The sequence below is a fragment of the Lacerta agilis genome, chromosome 16 (genome assembly GCF_009819535.1).
Source record: "Lacerta agilis isolate rLacAgi1 chromosome 16, rLacAgi1.pri, whole genome shotgun sequence".
Lineage (NCBI taxonomy): Eukaryota > Metazoa > Chordata > Lepidosauria > Squamata > Lacertidae > Lacerta > Lacerta agilis.
Genome location: NC_046327.1, coordinates 28902938 through 28926313, shown reverse-complemented (window position 1 = coordinate 28926313; position 23376 = coordinate 28902938). Strand labels below are relative to the sequence as shown.

The 23376-nt window shown below is 39.9% G+C and overlaps 1 protein-coding gene across 7 annotated transcripts in view; it reads left to right on the top strand.

The window, feature by feature from the left end:
• Nucleotides 1-23018, top strand: part of TRPC4 (transient receptor potential cation channel subfamily C member 4) — a 68094-nt gene extending 45076 nt beyond the window's left edge. Inside the window, exons 4-11 of one of the 7 annotated variants that reach the window (XM_033173060.1) lie at nt 7311-7479; nt 11242-11381; nt 13687-14000; nt 16155-16350; nt 17466-17660; nt 19374-19415; nt 21173-21262; nt 21985-23018. In XM_033173060.1, the coding sequence (XP_033028951.1) occupies nt 7311-7479; nt 11242-11381; nt 13687-14000; nt 16155-16350; nt 17466-17660; nt 19374-19415; nt 21173-21262; nt 21985-22680 (1842 nt within the window). In that variant the 3' untranslated portion in view covers nt 22681-23018. Of the gene's footprint in view, nt 1-7310; nt 7648-9419; nt 9693-10821; nt 10973-11241; nt 11382-13686; nt 14001-16154; nt 16351-17465; nt 17661-19373; nt 19416-21172; nt 21263-21984 lie in introns of those variants that run through there. The other 6 variants (XM_033173059.1, XM_033173058.1, XM_033173061.1 and 3 more) reach the window with 6 other exon arrangements.
• The last annotated feature ends 358 nt before the right edge of the window (nt 23019-23376 follow it).

Sequence of the window (23376 nt, the reverse complement as noted above, 5' to 3'; positions counted from 1 at the left end):
CTCCAACATGGTGTCTGCACAAAGAGAATTAGGATTTTAACAACACCTATTGGAAGAAAAATCAACATACCGGTAGATAAAAAGCAGCCACAAATGAGTCAGAGCCAACAGTTTCACCGTATGTGACAATTAAGAAGGAGTTAAAAGTTGGCAAGTTAGGAAAAAAATTGTAAGGATGGTTCATATTCCAATAAATATAGAGAAGTGTCTTCAATGAATTTTCAAAGTGACTGTCGACATGGAAACAGCATATTGCTAATAAAAATCCAGAGATTTTATATTGCATTTACAGCAAAGGGCTGAGTTTTCATCCTAGAGTGTAATTGATGTAGATTATCCAGCACCCCCATAAATGCAAAGGTCTCAGACCCTGAGCAACTGGAAGACTTCTTCTGGGAGCCCTGATAAGAAGGATCAGTTGCAGTCTGCATGCATGTTCACCTACATGGAATTAACCGTCCATGGGTCTTTTATCTTACCTTTTACTTTATATTGTGCACAAATTACTTTTTGTTGTATCATTTCATAGCTATACAAGTTACAAATTTCAGCACAGACACCAAAAAAGAGGAACTTCTTCGTTAATAATTGCTTCAAGCATTCGTTCTTTTATCTATTACAACAGTCTTACTATACTTAAACTATGCAAAACAGTTCATACTGTACTTTCGTATTTGAATACGTAGGGTAAATAAACTCAAATTTTCCTCAATGTAATACATCAGTGTTGCTTTTGTTGTTTTGTTTGCCACCTTTTCCCAGGATTGTGGCCAGCTTTTTCATTATTAGTTTATTTGATTGCTGAACTTTTTGTTATTTCATGCAATTTTATTGTTCATGGCTTAGAGAAAAAAATTAGTGAGGTATAAAATGCATAAAATAAGCACAAATGCTGCCTGCCTACCCCTCTCCATTTTAAACTCCCCCCTTTTTTTTAGAAGGCTGGCTGCATTGTGGTTTTGAAAATGCCTTGCCCATGCCAAGCTGCTTCTCAATTATTGAGACTCTACCCAAAGGAACTGGGAAAACACATGGGCAAAGGTGCATAAGAAATAGCCACTTGCCATCCACATCTTTCTAGAGCAAGCATGCATCTGTGCAACTTGAGCGGAGTCTAAATGGCCGTCCCACTGCTAACAGCAGTGAAATTAATGCTGACTTACCAGAAATGTGGATCAATGTTCTTTTTATTCAACAAAACCCTAATGAGAAAATAATGTTGTGTAGGAGATATAATATTTAATTACAAGAGAAATGGATTCAGCAAAGCAGGGCACACTTGTAAATATCTAACCTCAAGGACTGCATTAGCACATTCTTTATCGTTTGCCAGAAGCCTATGCATGGCTGAGTTACTCAGAATTTGACACTAAGCCAAGCTAAAAATGTGATTAGATGTGGAAATTATTTGACAAAATATTAATAACTAGGTGCTGCTGCTCTGCTTGCCACCCTCACCTACTCCTTTACCCTTCCCCCACCCCTTCCTCCAGCCACCCCCTATCCCCCCACAGTTTGCTCCAATCCCTTCCCTTTCCCTCTTGAGTTCCCACCCCTCCCACCCTACCCCCCCATCAAAGAATGGGGAGGTGCTTCACAAAGTGGCTTGCTAAACTGCTGTGTGCCATGCCTTCCCCTCCATTAAACCCTACTGTAGCCACGTTTAATGGAGGGGGTAGGGCTTCACAGTACCTCCCCTCCATTAAACAGCTCACCTGGGCCAGCCGACTGTACCTAATGCTGCAGTTGGTGTGGCCCCCTGCAGAGCATGATGACTGCAGAGCATGATGACAAGTTGGAGTTTTAAAAAAATATTACATAAAGGTTGTGTGTTAATTTGTTCAAACAGGGTCTTAATTTTGCTTGAACATCAGAAGTAGAATCTTTAAGTACCGTATGTATTTCATCATATACAAGCAGAAAACATTGGGGCAAGTTAACTGGTCAGCCTCATTCCCCCTCCTTTGGCCTGATTCAGTACCTAAATTAATTTCAGCATGAGATGGTTTAAGAATGAATTGTGATTCTTAAACCAGGCCTTTCAGATTGACCTCCTCAGCTTATTTTTGATTTTGTTGTTTATATTTGTAAATGCAGTTCTGGATCATGTACAAAAGGGGATACACACACACACACACACACACACACACCCCTCATTCACATTAATGACATAGTGCAGATCTAATTAGGACAGAGGTGGATGTGGGCATAGCTTGTGAGGCAAAGCAGAACTAGCAATGTGACTGGAAATTAAATGAGACCCCCAAGTAAAGTCATTCCCTGATTGGAAACTAGAGCTATTAATCTCAGACCTACACTCACATCCTCTGCTTTTCCCCTCCTGACTGACTGATGGTTTCCATTTATGGAGACTTGGGGGGAGATTACAAAAATGTATCAAACTAGACAACAACACAAGCAATTCTGAAGCCTTGGCCTGTTTCTTGGATTTCCTTGGATCACAGCCACCCTACATTCTGAGATATTCAGAATATCTCCAAGGCAAGGATTCTCATCTTGGCCACATTATCTGAGGCAAATGCGTAGTCTTAAACATCTGCCCATTCTGTACAGAGCTCCAATTTGTTTGCCCCTACCCAGTCATTTCTGACCACAAGCACTTCAAATAGTGCTGTATGGAAACCTGTCCTCCAATTTCTCTTAACTGTTATTCCCCTGAGAAGCAGACTTTTCTTCTTATGCCTCATTCACGGGGCACTTAATTTCTCTAGGTTGAGCAAGATGACCAAAGGTTGTGTTCACTTTTATATCCAGTAAACATTTCTCCCTGGTTGCCCATGCTTCTTGAACTGAAAATATAAATAACCATGTGTGGTGTTCTCAGCTCTGTTTTTTTAGAAGTAGTGCTGGAACTCACCATGAACGCCTCCCTTCTTCTCTTATAATGGCAATGGCAGTCACCTGAAAGGTGCTGGAACTGAGTTCTGGTGAGTTCCGACTGGGAAAAAGCCCTGTTTGCACTGTATCAGAGGATAAAGACAAAAGTGTGGTTAAAGCCCACCCAGGAATGGCTGTGGGCATTGCAGGGGATTGGAAATGATCCTCTGGGTCCCTTCCAACTTACAATTTTGTGATTCTGTTACAGCTTTTTATATAGATGGAAAGTCTTTATTCAGCATTGTATTAGATAAAGTTTTGCACCTGATATTAGTTATGGATTTACATTTGTTTGTGAAAATCAAGCTGTTCAGTTACTTACATATGTGGCTGCTGGTTCTAAGTTAAGGAATATAGTTGTAGTGGATTTCTTAAGGTCCTCTGGAAAGTCCCAATTTGATCATTTTAAAAGTGGGTTATGTATCTTGATTTGTGAAGCATGTATAATATTGTTCTATCAGTAATAAAATAATGATATGTAACAAAAAACCCAAACTATCTTCCCTCTGATGTTTTTTGAATACAATTTCTTTTCATATGTTTTATGAACAGTAGTTAAAGAAAATGGGCTCTTTTGATACAGCTCTAATCTCATCAGTCTCCCTGGAATACTATGGAAATGAGAGCTAGAATTATCAGTATCTTGGTGACATCAAACTCAAAATCCAAGTACAACATTCCTCAGCATCTTCATGTACTATTTATTAAATCTAAAGGACTTCTGTTTTACTTTTCTGCCTCAATGTCAGGAGCTCCGGATCCTTTACAACAGGATGACACCACAATTAACAATATTCAGTAAAGGAACTGAAACATCCAAAAATACAAGAAAAAATAATTAGTCATAGATATGCATGAGATAATAATAAATAAAGCAATGTTTGAAGCTTTGGGAATTTGATCTAATATGGAGCTTAAAGAGTAATATTCTCTACTTTATAAGACACTATGCAACCTACAAATGGGCAATGGGCAGAAAGGAAAGGAAAGGAGACTTAGGCCAACAAATTGATGAACACAAGTGGGGCTCTATATGATCTAAACCCCCACTGCATACCATTTTGGCTAAACTGTAGGAGGTCTCTTTAATGGTCATGATAAGATGCCACTGGATGCCCCTATGCTTTTTATGAGTTAACTATTCCCTCACCCTTATGCTGGAGAGGATATAAGATTAAAGGCACATTCCTCCTCATGTGGGGGGGAGTGTCTCTTAAAGATTTCTGCACCCAGTTTTTTTCACAGTCATCCACCATTATAGGGCAACATCTTGTACCTGATCCCATGTTAGCTCTGCTGTCAATGGGAAATGATATCAACCCAAATGTTAAAGAGGCAAATACCTTATTTGCTTCCAATTGTAATAAACACCCCCTCCCACCACAGAAACTTGAATCCGATATATGGAGAGTGATAAGAAGTTGGTTTCAATGAATTATTGTTTATTTACAGTTACAGGTGGGTAGCCGTGTTGGTCTGCCATAGTCAAAACAAAATCGAAAATTCTTTCTAGTAGCACCTTAGAGACCAACTGAACAGGAACAAACTCAGTTGGTCTCTAAGGTGCTACTAGAAAGAATTTTCGATTTTGTTTTGTTTATTTACAGTACAGTAACCTCCCTTTGGTCTCAGTCGCAGCAGCCAGTAGATAAATTATCTTAATGCTTTAGATTGAAGTATACTCTAATTTACAAGATTTTACAAGTTTGTTTAGATGTCATGTGGATGACGGCATACAAGACTTAATACAGTGGTACCTTGGTTTACAAACTTAATCCGTTCCGGAAGTCTGTTCTTAAAACAAAGCATTCTTAAACCAAGGCATGCTTTTCCATAGCAGCGGCGGACTCAATTTACAAATGGAACACATTCAACAGGAAGCGGAACACGTTCTGCTTCCAAGGCAAAGTTCACAAACCAAAATAGCTACTTCCGAGTTTGCAGCATTCTTAATCCAAGTTGTTCATAAACTAAGCTCAAAACAAAATTAAAAATTAAAAATCCTTCCAGTAGCTCCTTAGAGACCAACTAAGTTTGTTTTTGGTATGAGCTTTCGTGTGCATGTACACTTCTTCAGATACCTTAAACCAAGGTACCACTGTATCTGTACATGTATCTGTCTTGGAAGACAACACTTTGTGTTTGGTAATTTATTTTTAAATGTTTCAATAAAGTTTGTAAGTGAAAAAAACAATGTTCGTAAATAAAAAGAAGTACATCAAGAAGAGAGGGAATTGGATCTCCTTGATTTATGGCATTCCAAGCCTAAGTACACCAAGAGAGAAGGTGCTATCACATGTTCCCACAAATCAAGCCTCAGTTATCAGCAGGATAGCCAGAAGGCCTCTCCAAAATCAGCCAAGTTCATACTGTAGAGCAGGAGTGGCTAAACATTTTTTGGTTTGAGGGTCATATTGATGGTCAGCCCACCTCCTTAAGGGCCACATGCCAGCACTGGGAATGGCTAATTTTGTATGTGTGTGTGTGAACTCTCTCTCTCTCTCTCTCTCTCTCTCTCTCTCTCTCACACACACACACACACACACCACATATATGCATATTCACCACACATACAATGCACAGAGTCATCAGGCATGCAGGCACATACTGCCTCTCTCACACACATTCTCAAACATGCATTCTCACAAATAAACACATGTAAAGACAAGACACACAAAACCAGAATTTCCATCCCTCCACGCTCCAGGGCAGTGAAAACAGTACTTTGCATAAATCATTATTTTTACTTCTTTTTAAATAGATATGTTTAGTTGCAAATACAAAAAGAAAAAAGGTAGGGGAGATAACATCCTTTTCAGCTGACATATTTTTTTAAATAATAATTTATTATTTATACCGCCCATCTGGGTGGGTTTCCCCAGCCACAATAATAATAATCCATCAATTCTTATTTAAATACTGCATACAGATTAATATAAGCAATCCATATGCCCAAATAGATATTTAAACCATGTGTTCAGATAAGCACCATCACAACGTCTGCTACTGTCTTGCAACACTTTGGAGTCTCAGTTTCTCTCATTCCTATCAGCATGAAAAGAAAATAAGCCCCTCAAGCATAAGGTAGGGGTTTCAGATTTGCACAAAAAACTAGTTTATTTACTTATTTTATTTCCGACATTTATATAGTTACCCAATAACAATTGTATGGATGATAATTCCATGCTGATAAAACTCTTAGGGGTAAGGTAATAGCATTCTGGAACCTACTCTGTGCTTTCTATTTTATATTCTAGCACATTGAAGCATACATTATAAATTGGTAGGATTTAAATAACTACCAACTGACATGTTTAATTAGGAGAGATAATTGAGTTTCTAAAAATACATTAGTATCCAGTAGATTAAATTAAATTCAACCATCCATCATGTTTTAATAGTCTGAAAAGTGCCTTAAGTATTACGCTAATGGTTTACTTCTGTTGGCCATGCTTTGACTGTGTGCAATGACTAGAGCTGCCATTTATTTATTTATTACAGTTATTTGGCACTTCTTCACTAGAGTGTCTCAAAGTGACTTAAAAAGTAAGAATAAAAATAACGTGCTACTGCGACAGATCCAACCCACCACACTAAAACGATCAGCCCCAAAAGGTGCCACAGACATACTAAATTATCCTTTAGTGTATGTTGCAGAGGAAATTGCAGGTATTTGTGCAGTGAGTGCATATTCCATTTTGAGTTGCTGCTGTTGTGTCTTTACTAGCAGCTAAAAATGATAAAGATGAAACATTTGCTGGTTTGACGTAAAGGGTAAATTCCACCTGCCTAATTTCTGTGCATTGGATGCAGTGAGTGTTGATAAAACAGTGGCAAACCCAATACCGTTACAGAACGTTTGTTCTTAAAAGGTCCATGTATCCATTTCTGAACTAAAACCAAATCTGCACAAATTAAGCCACTTTGGGTTCAGTTCCAGGGCCCTAAAGATGGAAGCACACAGCAGGTTCAGAACATTTGGTGTTCTAAGTCCCAATATGAATTGCATAGCAACTGGGACTTTTGTGTTCTTTTAATTTTTATTTGAATTTGAAAGCTGATCTAATGACAGCTGAGCAGTGTTGCTAAGTCCAGTCCTTGAGAGGGTTTCAGTAAAAGTTGCACTGAAGAGAACATTTCCTCCAGGTGGGTTTTTCCATGGCTGTACCACTGAGATAAGCAGAAGAAAATGCATTAATATGACTGGTTGCAATGGATGACAAGATTCTTGTAACTTTAATATTTGGTCATAAATGGAGCCCATTGCAGATTGTCATACAGAGAATTTCCATTAGGCAGGCAGGTAGGCAAAACAGCTCGGTACCTGCTGAAATTCCTTCGCCATAGTACAATGTACAGGTAATGATGTAGTAGGTGGGACAGATTTGACTGTTCTTTTTCTTTTGCTTTAGTTTGTTGCCCAGCCAAACTGCCAACAACTACTTGCCTCTCGCTGGTATGATGAGTTCCCTGGCTGGAGGAGGCGCCACTGGGCTGTGAAGATGTTGACTTGCGTCATCATTGGATTTCTTTTCCCCGTCTTCTCTATCTGCTACCTGATAGCTCCCAAGAGCCCACTGGGTCTGTTCATCAGGAAGCCATTCATCAAATTTATCTGCCATACTGCATCCTACTTGACTTTCTTGTTCCTTCTGCTGCTTGCCTCTCAGCACATTGACAGGTCAGATCTGAACATGCAGGGACCTCCACCAACCATCGTCGAATGGATGATATTACCGTGGGTCCTGGGTAAATGTATTAGTAAAGAAAATTCAGTTGACTTGCATAACTCTTCCATAATTGTCTAGCATTGCCTAGCATATACAGCAGGGCATAATAATTTATTCTATGATTCTATTATAAACTAGTTCAGCAATCCATCCGCTACCCACCTAGGTCAATAGCAGAAAATTCCATTTAAGATTAAGTAATTTTTAAGGAAAGGAATTTCAGCTTTAATTTAATTTCAGAATTAAAATTACTTTAAAATTAATATGTAGAATGGTGGGCAGTCAAATGCAGATGGTTTTCTCCACTTGGACAAACAGGCTAAACTAGCATTTTTGTTCTAGATTTTAAAAATGGGAAATGATGTGGCTTTAAAAAAAAACCATACGGCGAGAGGGGGAATCAGAAACAAAGTTCCACCATTCCAGTAGGGAAAACACAAAATAGATCATTATGCTTTATTGCCAGCAGTAAATTGCATAACAAAGGTCTGGGCTTCTTCCACCATTTTAATGGAAGTTCTTCAATCTTAATAGAAAACAATCCATATAAATAAGAATCTGCACCCATAACTCATATCTGTCCACTGAAGAGCCAATAACTGACTGATTTGTAGCAAAGTCTGATTTTTTTGACATTGCATTTTGGGCTAGTTTCTTGAGACTGTTACCGCATATGCTCTAATTTATTAAGGGCAGTCCCTGTTTTCAGGCAGCTTTCTGGGACATCTAATTGCCCCTGTTTTGATACATCTCTATGTTCCCTCTATTTTTTTCCTTAGTCAGTTGCATTTTGTGCCTAGTGCACATACATATCAGGGTACATGTAATGAACACTAAGGCTGCAATCCTCTAACACCTGATGTTGATCAGTAGAAAGGTAGACTACAGTATAGGCCCCTCTCTGCCGGCCTTTGATGATGGATAGGAGTGCCACCAATGTGGAACGGGGGCCCTATCTCACTAAGCTACCAGCAGAAGCAAGTGGAGAGCCCCAAAGCAGGGCATTTCAAGGCAAGGCAAGGCACTGGAGATCCCCCCAAGGGGGCTGATTCTCGGCCGCTCAGCTACATCACTCCTAGAACTGGCACTGCAAAGTATGTGAAGCCATCAAATATTCCATCTTAGCTTCCCACAATCATGCATTTATTAACAAACAAAACACCCATAAATAAACATCAATCAACTGAGCTTAGTATTCTCTTAACAGAACAAGCTGCCATGCTTGCTGTTAGGATTATAGTCATCTGAAAGCAACGAACATATATCAGCATGGTGTATGTGTGCAAATTGGGCTGTGCAATAGGAGAGAGGAAATGGGGGTGATTTAAGAAGAATGAGGAAGGTAGAGGGGGAAAGTGAGTGGAGGTGAAAATGTGGGATGCAAAGGGGGTTGCACAAACCGAGGGAGTAGAAGGCATGGGAATGGGGTTAAAGATGAAAGCAGGAACATGAAATATGGGAGGTGATGGTGACTTCTTAGCTGGGTGGAAGATGATAAGGATGTTTAGTAGTTGCAAGGTAGGAGGAAGATGCAAGGAGAGTCACAGGCATGGGGGCAAAGGTGGAAAACAGGTGCAGAGCAGGGCTGTAGGGCAGTTGGAGAAGTGGTTGCAGAAATGGAGTTGGTAAGCTGAAAAGTGAGCTTACAGTTGCCTGGGGAAGGAAGCAGAAGCTCTAGTTGGTTTATGTGAAGAAACCTGTGATTGGAGCGAGCAGGAATGCAGCCCCTAATATATTATGTTAATCATTCCTGACATTATGCTCCTGAGATTCTTGTCAGATCTTGTCAGATCTTGAACAGTTTGACTTTTATTCTAAAAGCAGTTTCAAAATGTTTGTTTCCAGTAAAGATGCTACCATTCTTCTTTGTAAATACCACTAAACATCTTGGGTCATTTCCCTAAAATATTTGTTTGTGTCACTGACCTTAGTATTGAGACAATATAGGTGAATGTTTATTAGTTTTGCTAGATTACCAGAGATGAAGGGGAGAAAGAGGATTACAAGCAGAGCAAAAGATAGACTGTCAAACTCTGTGTTTTCATGCAAGGGCACATTAATAAGGTCCTGGCAAGTTTCTCTTTACAAATAAAAAACAACAACTAAAATCGGCCCCAGTTGGTTGCAGTTTTCAACAAAGTAGTTACATGGAAGGAAGTGCTGACCTCTTTACTCCTGGCCTTTTTCTGATCAAAATCTCCAAGCTACTTACCATCTCATATGTTCTTTTTCACCCACTGATTTCAATCAACAGAAGAGCTTAACTTCTAAGTCCTTTTGCTGAATACCTTTGGCATTATTATTTTGGCCCTGGCTGCAATGATTCCAGTTACTGCTATTCATGACGATAAAAAATACCATTAGCAGTGTTTTGGGAATGTGTGAATGTGATGGAGAAAAAGCTGGAATTTAATGTCTCCTCCTTGAGAGCTCCTAAATGTGCACAAAAAGATATACCGGTAACCAAATCCCATGTTGTTTGCACCCCGTCATCTTAAGTTATGGTATCTCTTGGGGAATTATATATGGCAGCAGTATGCTATAACTGGATGCTGAGTTCACATCCTACACTCTTGTGATGGCACAGGAAGTTGCCTATTCTTTAAAATAAAAATGCAATAGGAGAAAAGTTCTTTGCAGCTGGTCTGTGGCTGTTGTAAGATTCTAAGGGTATAGGATTTGATCCAAGTATTTTACTCTCCTGTGCCACCCACATCTCACCCATGTCTGCCACATTTTGGCCATTTCACCTGTATTTTTGGAGTGCATCTACCATGGTTGCCACCAAATCCTTTAGTCCCTCAGATGAAGGATGTTCAGTACTGGATTACACCCTAAAAGGCTCTTTACATTCTCTCCCTAGAACTATTATTTTCCAAGGTATATCAGCCACACTGAAATTTCTTAGCTGCTTGAAATATATCCTAATTTGTTCAAGCAAAGCTGTATGCATAACATCTGATAAGTGTTTCCTATTAGTTGTTTCCCAGAATGAGTGTCTTAAATCAGTTATGAGTGTTATGGAAAACAAAAAGGTGTTGTTCGTTGCTGTGAATAGTAGTAATAAAACAATTATTTCCCAACAATAAATTTCACTTGAGGTGACTGAGTTCTTCATCACATGCAGTTCCTCTGAAGTGCCATTCAAACAGCAGGTGACCAGCACACTTAAGGGAAAAAAGAGGTCCCACTGGTGCTAAATTTCAGGAAGTGTTGTTTAAAGGTCAAAAATCAAAGTTTGAAAAGCAGTTATAAATTTGAACCTGAATTCACAGCCTGCCAAGTTCAGAGTAATTCTTCTCCCCATTGCCTTTAGGCTGCAATCAGTGGAACCAAAGTACATGGTGAGCAGAATAGTAACCATTGTTGCTGCAGCTCCTGTTCTCTTCAGTGGGACTGCACTGGAAAATTTCCTGTTGTTTATGCTATATTGGAAATGTGAATCACAAATGAAAAATAACAATATATGTGACTAATAGATTGTAATGGTTATTATGGTTGTATTTGAGCATGCTTAAAATGTCTTGTGGTTTTATTTCATTTTAAGCAAATAAAGACAACAGCTTAAGCAAATCATACAACTAACTTATATCACTGCTTTCTATATTTGCAGGGTTTATCTGGGGTGAAATTAAACAAATGTGGGATGGTGGCCTTCAGGATTATATTCATGACTGGTGGAACCTGATGGATTTTGTAATGAACTCATTGTACCTGGCAACAATATCTTTAAAAATTGTTGCATTTTCAAAGGTAATCAAGGCATCTATTCATATTGTTAATATGCTATATACTTTGAATGTGATTTTATTGTTGCAGTTGTTTTCCCTGTTTCAAGATCTGTTCCTTTCATTGTTGATTAATAACTGCCAATTCAGTAATCAGTAACTTGGGGATAAGAGATAATCCTAAACAAAAGTTTTGGCTCATTGTAGAAAATGCCCATTCTGAATTAGAATTTTTGGAGTGAACAAATAGGACAAAAGCAAAATGGAAAGTCACTGTTAAGGAATTCAAATGTCACAATTTCCTGAATAATTTCTGTTGATTAGTGAAATGAAATCTGATCAGGGAGTATCTCCCAAACAACATACCTGAACTCTCCAGGGGAGAGCAATCCCAACAAGAACAAGAAATCTACTCATTTCCCAAACTCAAGGGCCTGCAAGGCACATCTTGACTGGATTCAATTTCAGTTTAAACTTTATAGGTAGCTGAGACCAGTAAAATCCAGCCTGCTTGTGGAGATGAAGTTCCATTCCTGGTGTCTCACTCGCTGGATCATCACCTTGTTGTGGTGAGTGGGCTTGCACATTCCTATGACCCTTGTGAACGAAGCTGTCGGGAGTCTCGTACTCCCAGCAGGGTCACCCAAGGCAGTAAGGTCAAAGGGAGACAAAGAATGATCCAAGAGTTCCTCAATGGCAGAACAGGCAGAAGATAACAAGTGGCATGTTACAATGGCTGTGAAGGCAGATGAAGGCTGCAGCAGATAAGAACCTACTTGTTGTGATACTCATGCCATCGGAATAAAGCCTTACTGTGAATACTGCAACATAAAACAAATTCACACACAGGTGTCTTCCAAAAACCCATCCCAAACCCAAAAAAGTCCCATGGCAATTGGCAAATGGTAACGAGGGCAGGACTGTGAAATCTGGAAGCCCCTTGTCATGAACCGGCACATGGGCAGTGAATACAGATTCAGTTGTTCCGACGCAAGGAATGAGGCAGTTGAGTAGCTCGGCAGCTGTATCCATGACTGAGCAGTCCTATTTAGGATCCATTCTGCTCACCTCGAAAAGGGGGAGGGGCTACAAAAGGTGCCCTAAACATAGTCTGCCACCCTTTTCCCGTGGCTGGATTATTGCACCCAGTGGGGTCACCACCCAGCGGTCGTAAAAGACAATTGAACTTTGGAACATGGACTATACTGACTTTGTTGGATAGCACAGATAATGAGTGTGCCAAATACAGGACTGCCATCATTGCAAGAGATTTGTGATGTTTTAACATCGATATTGCAGCATAGTCTAGGTGACGTTTTAGAAATTTATTTAGAGACTGCTCTCTTTCTCAATGACTGTAGAGTGTGACATGTCAAAAGATCTACCCAGTTCTGGCCAGTTAGCTTTTGTGAAGAAGGTGTATATTCTGGAAGGTGTATATTCAGAAACAAAAAACAGAATAACTATCTGTGGGGAATTTCCAGGGGAATGGTCTGGTCACAGTTACAGAGGAAGGACTGTTCATCTGTTCAGAATATAGGGTACCTCACAAAATACTGTTTTAATATGTGTTGGAAGCCACCTACAGTGGCTGGGGCAACCCAGTCAGATGGGCAGGGTACAAATATGTTGTTGTTGTTGTTGTTACAGTGGTATCTTGGTTCTCAAACTTAACCTGTTCCGGAAGTCCATTCCAAAACCAAAGCGTTCCAAAACCAAGGCACGCTTTCCCATAGAAAGTAAAGCAAAATGGATTAATTCCTTCCAGACTTTTAAAAACAACCCCTAAAACAGCAATTTAACATGAATTTGACTATCTAACGAGACCATTGATCCATAAAATGAAAGCAATAAACAATGTACTGCAGTCACACAATCAATCAATCAGTAGCTGAACTGGGTTCCACACAGTCACAAAAACAACAAAAAAGCTGCAGAAACAAAAATGCAAAATAAATAGCAAAAGCTGACAGACCTCAGTGTAACACTCAAAACAGAAGTGTGGCACTCAAATCAGAAGCGTAACACTCCAAATGGAGCAAGTTCGGCTTCTGAAAAAAGGTCACAAACCGGAACACTTACTTCCGGGTTTGCAGTGTTTGGGATCCAAGTTGTTTGAGTATCAAGGCATTTGAGAACCAAGGTACCACTGTATTCTCAAAAGGATTGTGAAGCAGCAAATGTATGGAGTCATATCTAACAATTACTCATTGTGGGCCTGTCTTGGAAGAGTATGGTCTTGCTGAAATGAAAAGCGATTGCAGAACATAATGGTTTTTGTATTGTTGGGGAAAGACCTTGCTAATTTTGCATAACTCTATTGTTTTCAGTACAGTGGGCTGCTCCCAAGACAGAGCTGGGATATGTGGCACCCAACACTGGTGGCTGAGGCACTGTTTGCTATTGCAAACATCTTTAGTTCTCTGCGCCTGATCTCATTATTCACTGCAAATTCTCATCTGGGACCATTGCAGATCTCTCTTGGAAGAATGTTACTGGACATTTTAAAGTTTCTTTTCATCTACTGTCTTGTGCTGCTAGCTTTTGCAAATGGACTTAACCAGCTATATTTCTATTATGAAACAAATGATGCCAATCGCTGTAAAGGGATTCGGTGTGAAAATCAAAACAATGCATTTTCAACGTAAGTTAGCATTTCCTACTTAAACGATTCATAGTATTCTTTTTGTATTGCACAGTGCTCCGTATTGATTTGTTGCTAGAGAGTTGTCTAGGCAAACTGATTTCATTTTAAGGAAGGAATTTAAATGTACAACATACAAGGCAACAAACTGATACTTAAAGGTTTGGTCATAACAATGATTTGACAACAATAATAATGTGAGCTGGTCTACGTCAAAACTGTCTGAATGCTAATTCTCTGCTGGAGAGACCAGTATGATTAATGGTCAGGGATGATGGGGGTTGTAGTGGGAAACACCTGGAGAGCACAGAGTTGGGGAAGGATGTTTTAAAATGTTATGCTAGTTTTGGACACAATGAGGTTGCAGAGGAAACAGAACACGTTTTCCATTCCTATAATTGCTGCTGCTTAACCACTATTCATTTCATTGGTGGAAAAGAGAAGAGGCCATAAGTACACTTTCTAGAACCAAAAGGGACTTCTGCAAATTTCAGGGACTGGGAAGAATTTATGCCTGGAAGGGATGGAATTTACCCCTGGAAGCATTAATCAATAACGATTGCCTTTCGTTTTGATTAATTACTGCCAATTCAGTGATCAGTAACTTGAGGGTAAGAGATATTCCTAAACAAAAGTTTCGGAATATGTGGCCACAGTTTTGCTGCCAGGACACTGTTGTATGATGCCACGTCACACTGTGGATGGGGGCTTCTGGAAGAAAAAATGGTAGTTGCCCCAGAAAAGCAAAGCCTGCCCCATAAATTTCCTTGATGTGATGCTAGGTCATGACATAGTGTGCAGCAGGTTTTATTGGGATGGGTGGGAATGACAGCCACAGGAAGGGATATTGCTGCTGCTGCCATTAAAAGAAAAACTCTCTGTGGACAAATGTTGGCTCCCTTGGCCAGTAAAGTGAGATGAGTGCTGCATCCCCAGAGTCGTTTGCGACTGGACTTAACTGTTAGGGGTCCTTTACCTTTACCTTTAAACGAAGATTAGCCAAATTCCTGGAGGAGAAGGCTATTGATGACTACTAGTCATGTTGGTTTATGCTGTCCTCCATGACCAGAGGCAGTAATGCTTCTGAATACCAGTTTCTGGATACCACATGAGGGGAGAGGGTTCTTGTCCTCAAATCCTTCCTGTGGGCTCCTCATAGGCATGTGGTTGACCACTGTGAGAGCAGGATTCTGTAGACCAGGGGTGCCCAACAGCTCAACAACTTTGGCTCATTCGTAGATCACTGCCAGTTTTTTTATAGTGGGAGTAGATCGCAGTCTCTTGGACGTTGGACACCCCTGCTGTAGACCATTGGCTTGATATAGCAGGCTTTGCTTATATTCTTATGAATCATATCTTTAATGCTGCTAAAAAAAAACAGATGTGGAAGAATCAATATTCCACCTACAGTACTAAAAATTTGACAGAGGAAATGTAATAGAAGATCTAGACGTTATGATGAAATGGAGCTGCCACCCAAAGTGACAGCATTGTTTCAAGTTATTCCTCTGTAACATGCAGCAAAACTTACATCGTGTTCAGATACATTCTCATCCTGTGCGTTTTCCTGCATGTAGGCAGCATAATTGGCTGCAGGAGCTAGGGAGATAAAAAGCATGATGATGTCAGCACATATATAGCTACGGAGGGGGGAGAACTTCAGTTGGGGGTGATGTTTTTCAGTGGCAGCTCAGTGTTTATTTGTAACTTCTAGTTTCACCTTAATTGCAGTACTGAACTGCAAGCCCCAACGTGCATTTCAGTACCTAATCTAGTGCCGTGTAAAAGCCACCCAGTCCTGTATAACTGCACTGTTTCCACTGGTGCCAATGTGCCTTTAGGATGCTATGCCAGGGACGATAGATAGCCTGCCCCCTCCCTCTTTGCTACTTCCCTGTTATCCAAAATCCCTTTATGATCCATTGAGGCTTTGCAAGAAAGAGGACCTGATTTCCCCATGTGCTAATCAATGCTTGAATCCCAGTGAGCGCAAGCCTAGAACTTGGGCTATAACTTAATTACATTTAAATGTCTAATTTGTTGTTTTAAGTTTAAAGGTTTTAATTAAAGTTTGGGGGGGATATAGTGTTTAAAACAAATAAGATGCTTCTGTTTTCCTTGAGACTTTTCCTTTCCTTTTTTTCTTTTTTGCAGTTTATTTGAAACCCTCCAGTCACTGTTTTGGTCCGTGTTTGGGCTCATCAACCTATATGTGACCAATGTAGACGCACGACATGAATTCACTGAGTTTGTTGGGGCCACCATGTTTGGGACCTACAATGTCATCTCTCTGGTCGTCCTTCTCAACATGTTGATAGCTATGATGAACAATTCCTATCAGCTCATTGCTGTCAGTTCCTTGGTTTGATTCTTGTTCACTTTGAAAGCCATATCTGTCAGTTGACCAAAATTCCAGCTGTTTGAGAACAATAAGCCCTGTGTGCTTATGTATGCTTACAAAATTAGGTTCCCTTGAATGTGCTTTAGCCTCCAAAGAAGCAGAAATCAACTACCTGAGCATTCCAGCAGGAATAATTTTTCACCAGGTGCAAAATTAAATAAATCTGGCTTTGCATACCATTTGGTATTCAGCACCCAGCATCTCATAATTTAATCAGTATTCAACATTGGCGGACATATAAAGAACCTACTTTTCTAAGCAAGAAAGCTGAGATTGTGCCAAAGTGCTACTGACTTGCTGTTCCTAGCCAGCCATCTTATTAGACCTAAATTCTCTTATATACATTTGATTCTCTTCTAGAGAATCAATTTTCATCAACTTACATTCATACTTTTATTTTTCCTTGTACTGAGAAGACCAAATCTATCTGGGTCTCTCTGTCTTCTTCCCGTTATTCTCATTTCTGTTTTCCTTCATTTGTTCTTTCCTTTTCCCCTGCAATCTTCTCCATACAATCAGTTTGCTTTACTTATCGTACATTGAACACACCTACTTTTGTCCTACTTCTCTCTTTACTTTTAACTGCTGTGTCCTTGTTTATTTATTATTTCCCATCCTCCTCTTCAGCAGAAAAGGCTCCTCAAGTAGCTTTACAGATCATGTTTTGAAAAAGATATTCTCTGCCTTCAAGATCTATATCTATTTTCCCCTTTCCTAGAACCAAAGTAAAAGTTATTTGGAAAATCCATGATTTCATCTCCCCACATAATTGTGCTTTCCGTAAAAAAAACTGCAGGGGATTCTAATTTGGTATAGAGCTACAACTTGAGGGGGTTCCTTTCCCATTGTAACACAGCCGTGATCCAAATTAGGTCCAGTTTCTAGAATAAAAATAACTCAAACTTTTGCTTTAAAAGCAAAGGAGACAACGTAAAATCGTTATCTGTAACATACCTGATGGACTAAAAAGGTTTTCAGCACCTGTATAAAAACAGGTAGAGAGGGAGAATTCCAGATTTCTCTAATACGAAATGAAAATAAGTTTCCATATTTCCTGTATTCAGGATCATGCAGACATTGAATGGAAATTTGCTCGCACAAAACTTTGGATGAGTTACTTCGAAGAAGGAGGGACTCTGCCTACTCCGTTTAATGTCATACCAAGTCCAAAATCTCTCTGGTACCTGATCAGATGGCTGTGGAGACAAGTGTTCAGGAAAAAAATCAGAAAGAAACCTGAAAGTTTTGGAACAATTGGGGTAAGCAAAAATTGCCATTTTCCTCACCACCTGCCTTTCTTTATGTTTAGGTGTTATCATAGATATTTGACACCAGCATGTTGGGCAAAAGCCAGCCTGGGCACTACTATTTTCCATCTATCTCATACTATTGTTGGGAGACAAACACAAAATGAAAATATCCACCACTTCCCTTTTCTGGTTAAGGGAAACCAGAACTGATTGGTATTGCCTATCGCCACCAAAATAATGAGTCAGGTGTTACAAATTTGGAAAGACATAACTTTGACATCTTAACATTCCCCAAACAACCCCCAATGATGGTTTTAATTACCAAAAAGCTATGGATCAGAAGTCCTGACTTACTATCATGTAAAAAGACTGCTGAATGAGTAATGTTTGTGCATGTGTATCATATTAATACACACACCAGGGAATCAGGATTGAACATTTAATGTCAGCCTGAGTTAATTGCCATATAAAATGTGGAATTGCACGCACACACACACACACACAGCACGGCTATAGTCATGCGTCTCCCAGTCACTATTTTGCTACTTTCTTTTCCTCATTACAAAGGATATTTTTCCTAAATGTGTATGTTAGGTGTAATGTAAGATTAGCAGTTAATATGCATAAAAACTGGCCATTGTGCTCATTCACTAGACCTCCTGAAGAATCTGCCCCTGAAGAGGGAATTGTGCACCTTTCCTGGTCATTAAATGCAACACCCACCCCAACAGGCCTTTGGGAAAATTGACTAAATCTCTCCAACTGCATTTTGTGCACTCTTTGGCCATTCTGCACAATCCCTAACAGAATAAATAAATAAATATTTATCTGCAGACCTACCCCTTCTTTCCAATGCTTGGCTGATCATAGGGAAGGCATGTTGTAAACCATGTAAGATTAGGCAGTGGGCCAGAAGCATGGGGGGGGGGCACAGATTTCACACTTCTGAACAAGAGATAGGTTAAAAAAGACGAGCACGTTTCTTGGAGGCTGTGCATACTGAATGGAGAATGTACAAAATGCAGTTGATACATGCATATTCACCAAGGCCTGTCGGTTTATGTATATTGACCAGGAAATGAACACAATTCCTTCTTCATGGGCGGATTATATGCACATTCTCCATAAGGTCTTATGTCACCCCTAACACACACACACACACACACACACACACACACACACGTTAAATTTTCAGTCATAGTTTCTCTTTATTGACTGCCTCATGTCTGCTCTGCCACATCAGCACTGCTCTGCCTACACTGTCCAATTTCCGTGAGCCAGGGCTAGTTCCAAGAAATTGTCTGAAGGTGGCCTCTGTTTTCAAAATCCCAATGCCTTTCCTGGGCACTGAAGTTGATCCATATTCACTTCAACACATCATTTTGCAGCTGTCTTAAGCAATCAATCTCCTTCTACTACTTCTCTTCTTCTTTGGTGATCACTCATAGCCAAGTATTACTTTCCTTGAAGTAAAAGGTTTAATTTGGGAGCTCTTGTGAATGGGTCTTTCCTGTAAAATTGACATGGACTTCACATTAAGATGTAACACTGTTCATATTCTTCCTTGGATATTATGTTTTTGACAAAAGGTTTGCATCAAATTAAGCCCAATTTTGAGGCAGACCTTTTGTGGGTGATTTTGGCCATGGTGGATATTTATGCTATTCAGACATAATTGCTTTTCAAATATCATTCAAGCTAATTTACGTTCTTTATTACCAGAGGCGTGCAGCTGATAATTTGAGAAGGCATAATCAGTATCAGGTAACTAATCTCATCTTTTACCGGTACTTTTTTTACTGGAAGGAATTGAGCATTTTGCTCAGCATGTCACTCAGGATAGGATACCGATTTAGTTCCCAACATAGATATTGTCGTTCCATTGTTGGATGCTGTAAGGTTTTCAGTGGCTGCTCATGAGTAACCAGGCTGACGCAGAAACTTCTGAAACTAAGTTTCTTTATTGTGCAATTATATGCAGTGCAGCTAAGAAAAAGACGTCCAGCTCATCCTTCGGCAGAGTCCGGGAATGACCCCTTCAGGTTCTTTGCCCAGCATAAAAGGCGTGGGATGCGGAACCCCCGCCTACCCCCTCTGCGTCTTTCCCCCCTGCGCAAATGGGGAGACGGAAGGGGTGCTTCTCCTCCAGCCTCTGCCTGGTGCGAGGGCTCTCTTCCCCTGTCAGAGCCCTGACTCCTATTTCCTGCTTCCATCACCCCCTCCCCACTTTGAGGGATCAGTGCTTCCCCCACTGGATGAAGATGAATTGCTCAGCATCTGGGACGGGGGCTCGCGATACCGATAAAGCCCTGGCAACTCCTTGCCTTCCGGCGAGGGCAGTTCTCTGACAGATACAATTATTCTAGCTTATCTTCTACCCAAAGCTGTCCAAGAATAAATGCTTCCAGTTGCAGGTGCAAACGTTAGTGCCGGGGGAATTTGCAAATGAATATACAGCGGTATCTTGGTAATCAAACGGCTTGGCTCCCAAATGCCGCAAACCCAGAAGTAAGTGTAGGGCAGTCCTCTGACAGATACAATTATTCTAGCTTATCTTCTACCCAAAGCTGTCCAAGAATAAATGCTTCCAGTTGCAGGTGCAAACGTTAGTGCCTGGGGAATTTGCAAATGAATATACAGCGGTACCTTGGTAATCAAACGGCTTGGCTCCCGAATGCCGCAAACCCAGAAGTAAGTGTTCCAGTTTGCGAACGTTTTTTGGAAGCTGAACATCCGATACGGCTTCCGATTGAGTGCAGGAAGCTCCTGCAGCCAATCGGAAGCTGCAACTTGGTTTTCGAACTGTTTTGGGAATCGAACGGACTCCCAGAATGGATTAAGTTTGAGAACCAAGGTACCACTGTATATGCAGGTGCACATCTCATTGAAAGCCAGGAAGGCATCCCCACTTGCTTGAATACCTGGTTGTACAAGCAGATGATCATCTCATTGAAAGTAATGGACAGCATCCACCTTTGGGCTAATTCAAGCTACTTTCAAATGTATTTACTTCAATTGCTTTCTCCCAACTGTTAACACAAGTAAAGTGTGACGATCAACTGTCTCTATGTAACATTGCCTCCATTATGCATCTCAGCTATGGCACTTGTCAGATCACAAGTAAATGGGAGTGAGCAGTGCCATTCACTCTGAGAATTAATGAATTTTTTGCCTATGTCTCAACTTGTGCTAGAGCAAGTCAGGGGCCAAAGCTAAGGGCTGTTGTGGCCGTTCAGCTCAGTTCAAAACATGGCACCTGCACAAATTTAATTTTTTCTATAAACAAGGGTCAAAATGAAGATAGGTTCCCCTGGATCCTCACAACTCCTGTGTGGCAGAATCTGTTTCCCAGAAAAGTGACCAGCTGGCAATTACTCTACATACAATGATTTTTTAAATCCTTTTTTTTTTTTTTGGTAATGGCATAATTTAAAGCAATAGGTGTTGAAATTTCTGGTTCATCAAATGTCAAGCAGCACAGTTAGAAGTGCTGTCAAAATTGGACTGTTCTTATCTTTCAGGAGGTGATGAGAAATCTGGTTAAGAGATACGTGGCTGCAATGATAAGAGATGCTAAAACTGAAGAGGGGTTGACCGAAGAGAATTTTAAGGTGACTACTCTTATGTTGGACACCTTAATAACAATGAATCAAAACATTAAAGAGCTTCACGTGGTGGGGGGGAATAATCTAAGATATTTGCCACTGAAAGTTGAACGCATTTACACACAAAAACATACATGAAATACATTGTAATGCAACAATTTTCACATACAGTGTCTAATATCAAATATGAAACATTAAAAATAGAAACACAGATGGTCTGTAGGGTTTACTGGATGTAGAAATGAACCAAGACCGAGAAGCATAGCCAGCCCATGAAATCTGGATGCCTTGTGAGGAAAACATGACAGGAATCCACACGCAGTCATTTAATGATCTCATAACATAGCAGGGAAGGGTTTGTGGAAAAACCACGAGAACTAAACTTTATGACGTCTCTTGCACTTTTCCATAGGCAGACTCTATTCACCTTGCATGAAACAATTGACTAAGTTTTGGAATACTATAAAATGGCCTCAACTGAACTTTTATTGATTTCCCTCTTTCCCCTCCAAAACCCACACTGCATCCCCAAACCCAAATTTCAATTCTCAACAGCTGAAAACCTTTCTGCTACTTGTAAATAGCAAGATACTTATTAAAATAGCAATTTTATGATATTCCAGCATTTATCTTGTGAACTGCCCTGAGATCTTCAGGTGAAGGGTGGCTATTTATTTATTTACATTTCCTTTCATGTTAAGCATAGCATTTTTCTTCTAATGTTTTAGGAGTTAAAGCAAGATATTTCCAGTTTCCGCTTTGAAGTCCTGGGTTTGTTAAAAGGAAACAAGCTGTCTAATTTACAGTCCTCGAAAGTCAGCAGAGAAGAGTCCTCTTTGCCGGAATCTGATGAAGGAAATGAAAATGGAGGAGACGAGAAAAATAAGAAGAGAAACCTTAGCCTTTTTGACATAACTTCAATGATTCACCCCAAAGCAGTGGCAAGAGCCTCTGAGGCACACAGCCACAGCAATGGGTCAGCCATGATGACAAGAGTTTCCTCCAAGGAAAAGCAGAGGAAAGTGAATTTGGTGAGTGATGTAAAGAAGTTTGGGTTCTTTCACAGACAATCCAAAAGTGCTGAGCAAAGGACGAGTATTTACTCGATTTCTGAAGAAGTTTCGCGCCAACAAGCAGAAGAATGTGAGAAAGCTCCTGAAATGGGAGTGAAAGCGTTGGTTGTGAACTGTGAACTCAACATTCGGGATCTCAGTGAAAGCTGTACAGCAGGCACTCATAATCAGGCCAGAAATGAGGCACTGGACTCAAAGGTGGATGAGAAAATTGCTGCTTCTGAAATGAAGAAGGCTAATTTGCCCACACCAAAGGATTCTCCGGACAATGAGCAGGACTTCAGTAGTAGTGACTCTGTTGTGAAACAAGAAACAGTTGTTCAGGACAATTACCTGACGACAAGATTGTGATGAGCGGAGGCAGAAGCCTATAGAAACACACTTGGCGGTGGTGATGCTTAAATCAGAAAATAAAGAATCAAAGCATTCAGAGGCAACACAGCTGTAACATAGCTCAGTGAAGAAGAGGAAATGGAGGGGCCTTCTGTTTTGTAGCCTGCTTTAGCTTTCACAGCTTCTTTTACATTTTTTTATTAAATGGGAGCATCTTGTATTCTTGTACTGTTGCAATAACCCACAGATACTTTTTAGCTATCTTTTTCAATTTGAAATAAATGCCATTTCTCTCCTGTGATAGTTAATTGCCTATGGTAAATATTTTTCTATGCAAATAAATGTAGCTTAACAAAGGTGCGAGCCTTTATGAACCTTTTTTAAGTATTCCTAAAAATGGACGAGAGAGAATCGTCATTGCTTTCTGTCAAAGGGTGATAGCCAATATTACTCTAAGATTAATGTTGGATATCTACTCTGACCCATTGAGAGCAATGGACAACTTAAATAAATCGATTTTGGTGGGTCTGCTCTGAATATGATTTAGCTGGCTATACCCAAAATTATTTAACTAGTTAGAAATCTTATTTATAAATAAAATTTTAAACAGTGAAATAATTTATTGAAATTGTTAGTGCCTATAATTTACTAGTAATCATTTTGCTATTTATGTAAAATAGCGTAAGTTTGTTATTTATGTATGCCCTATTAGTG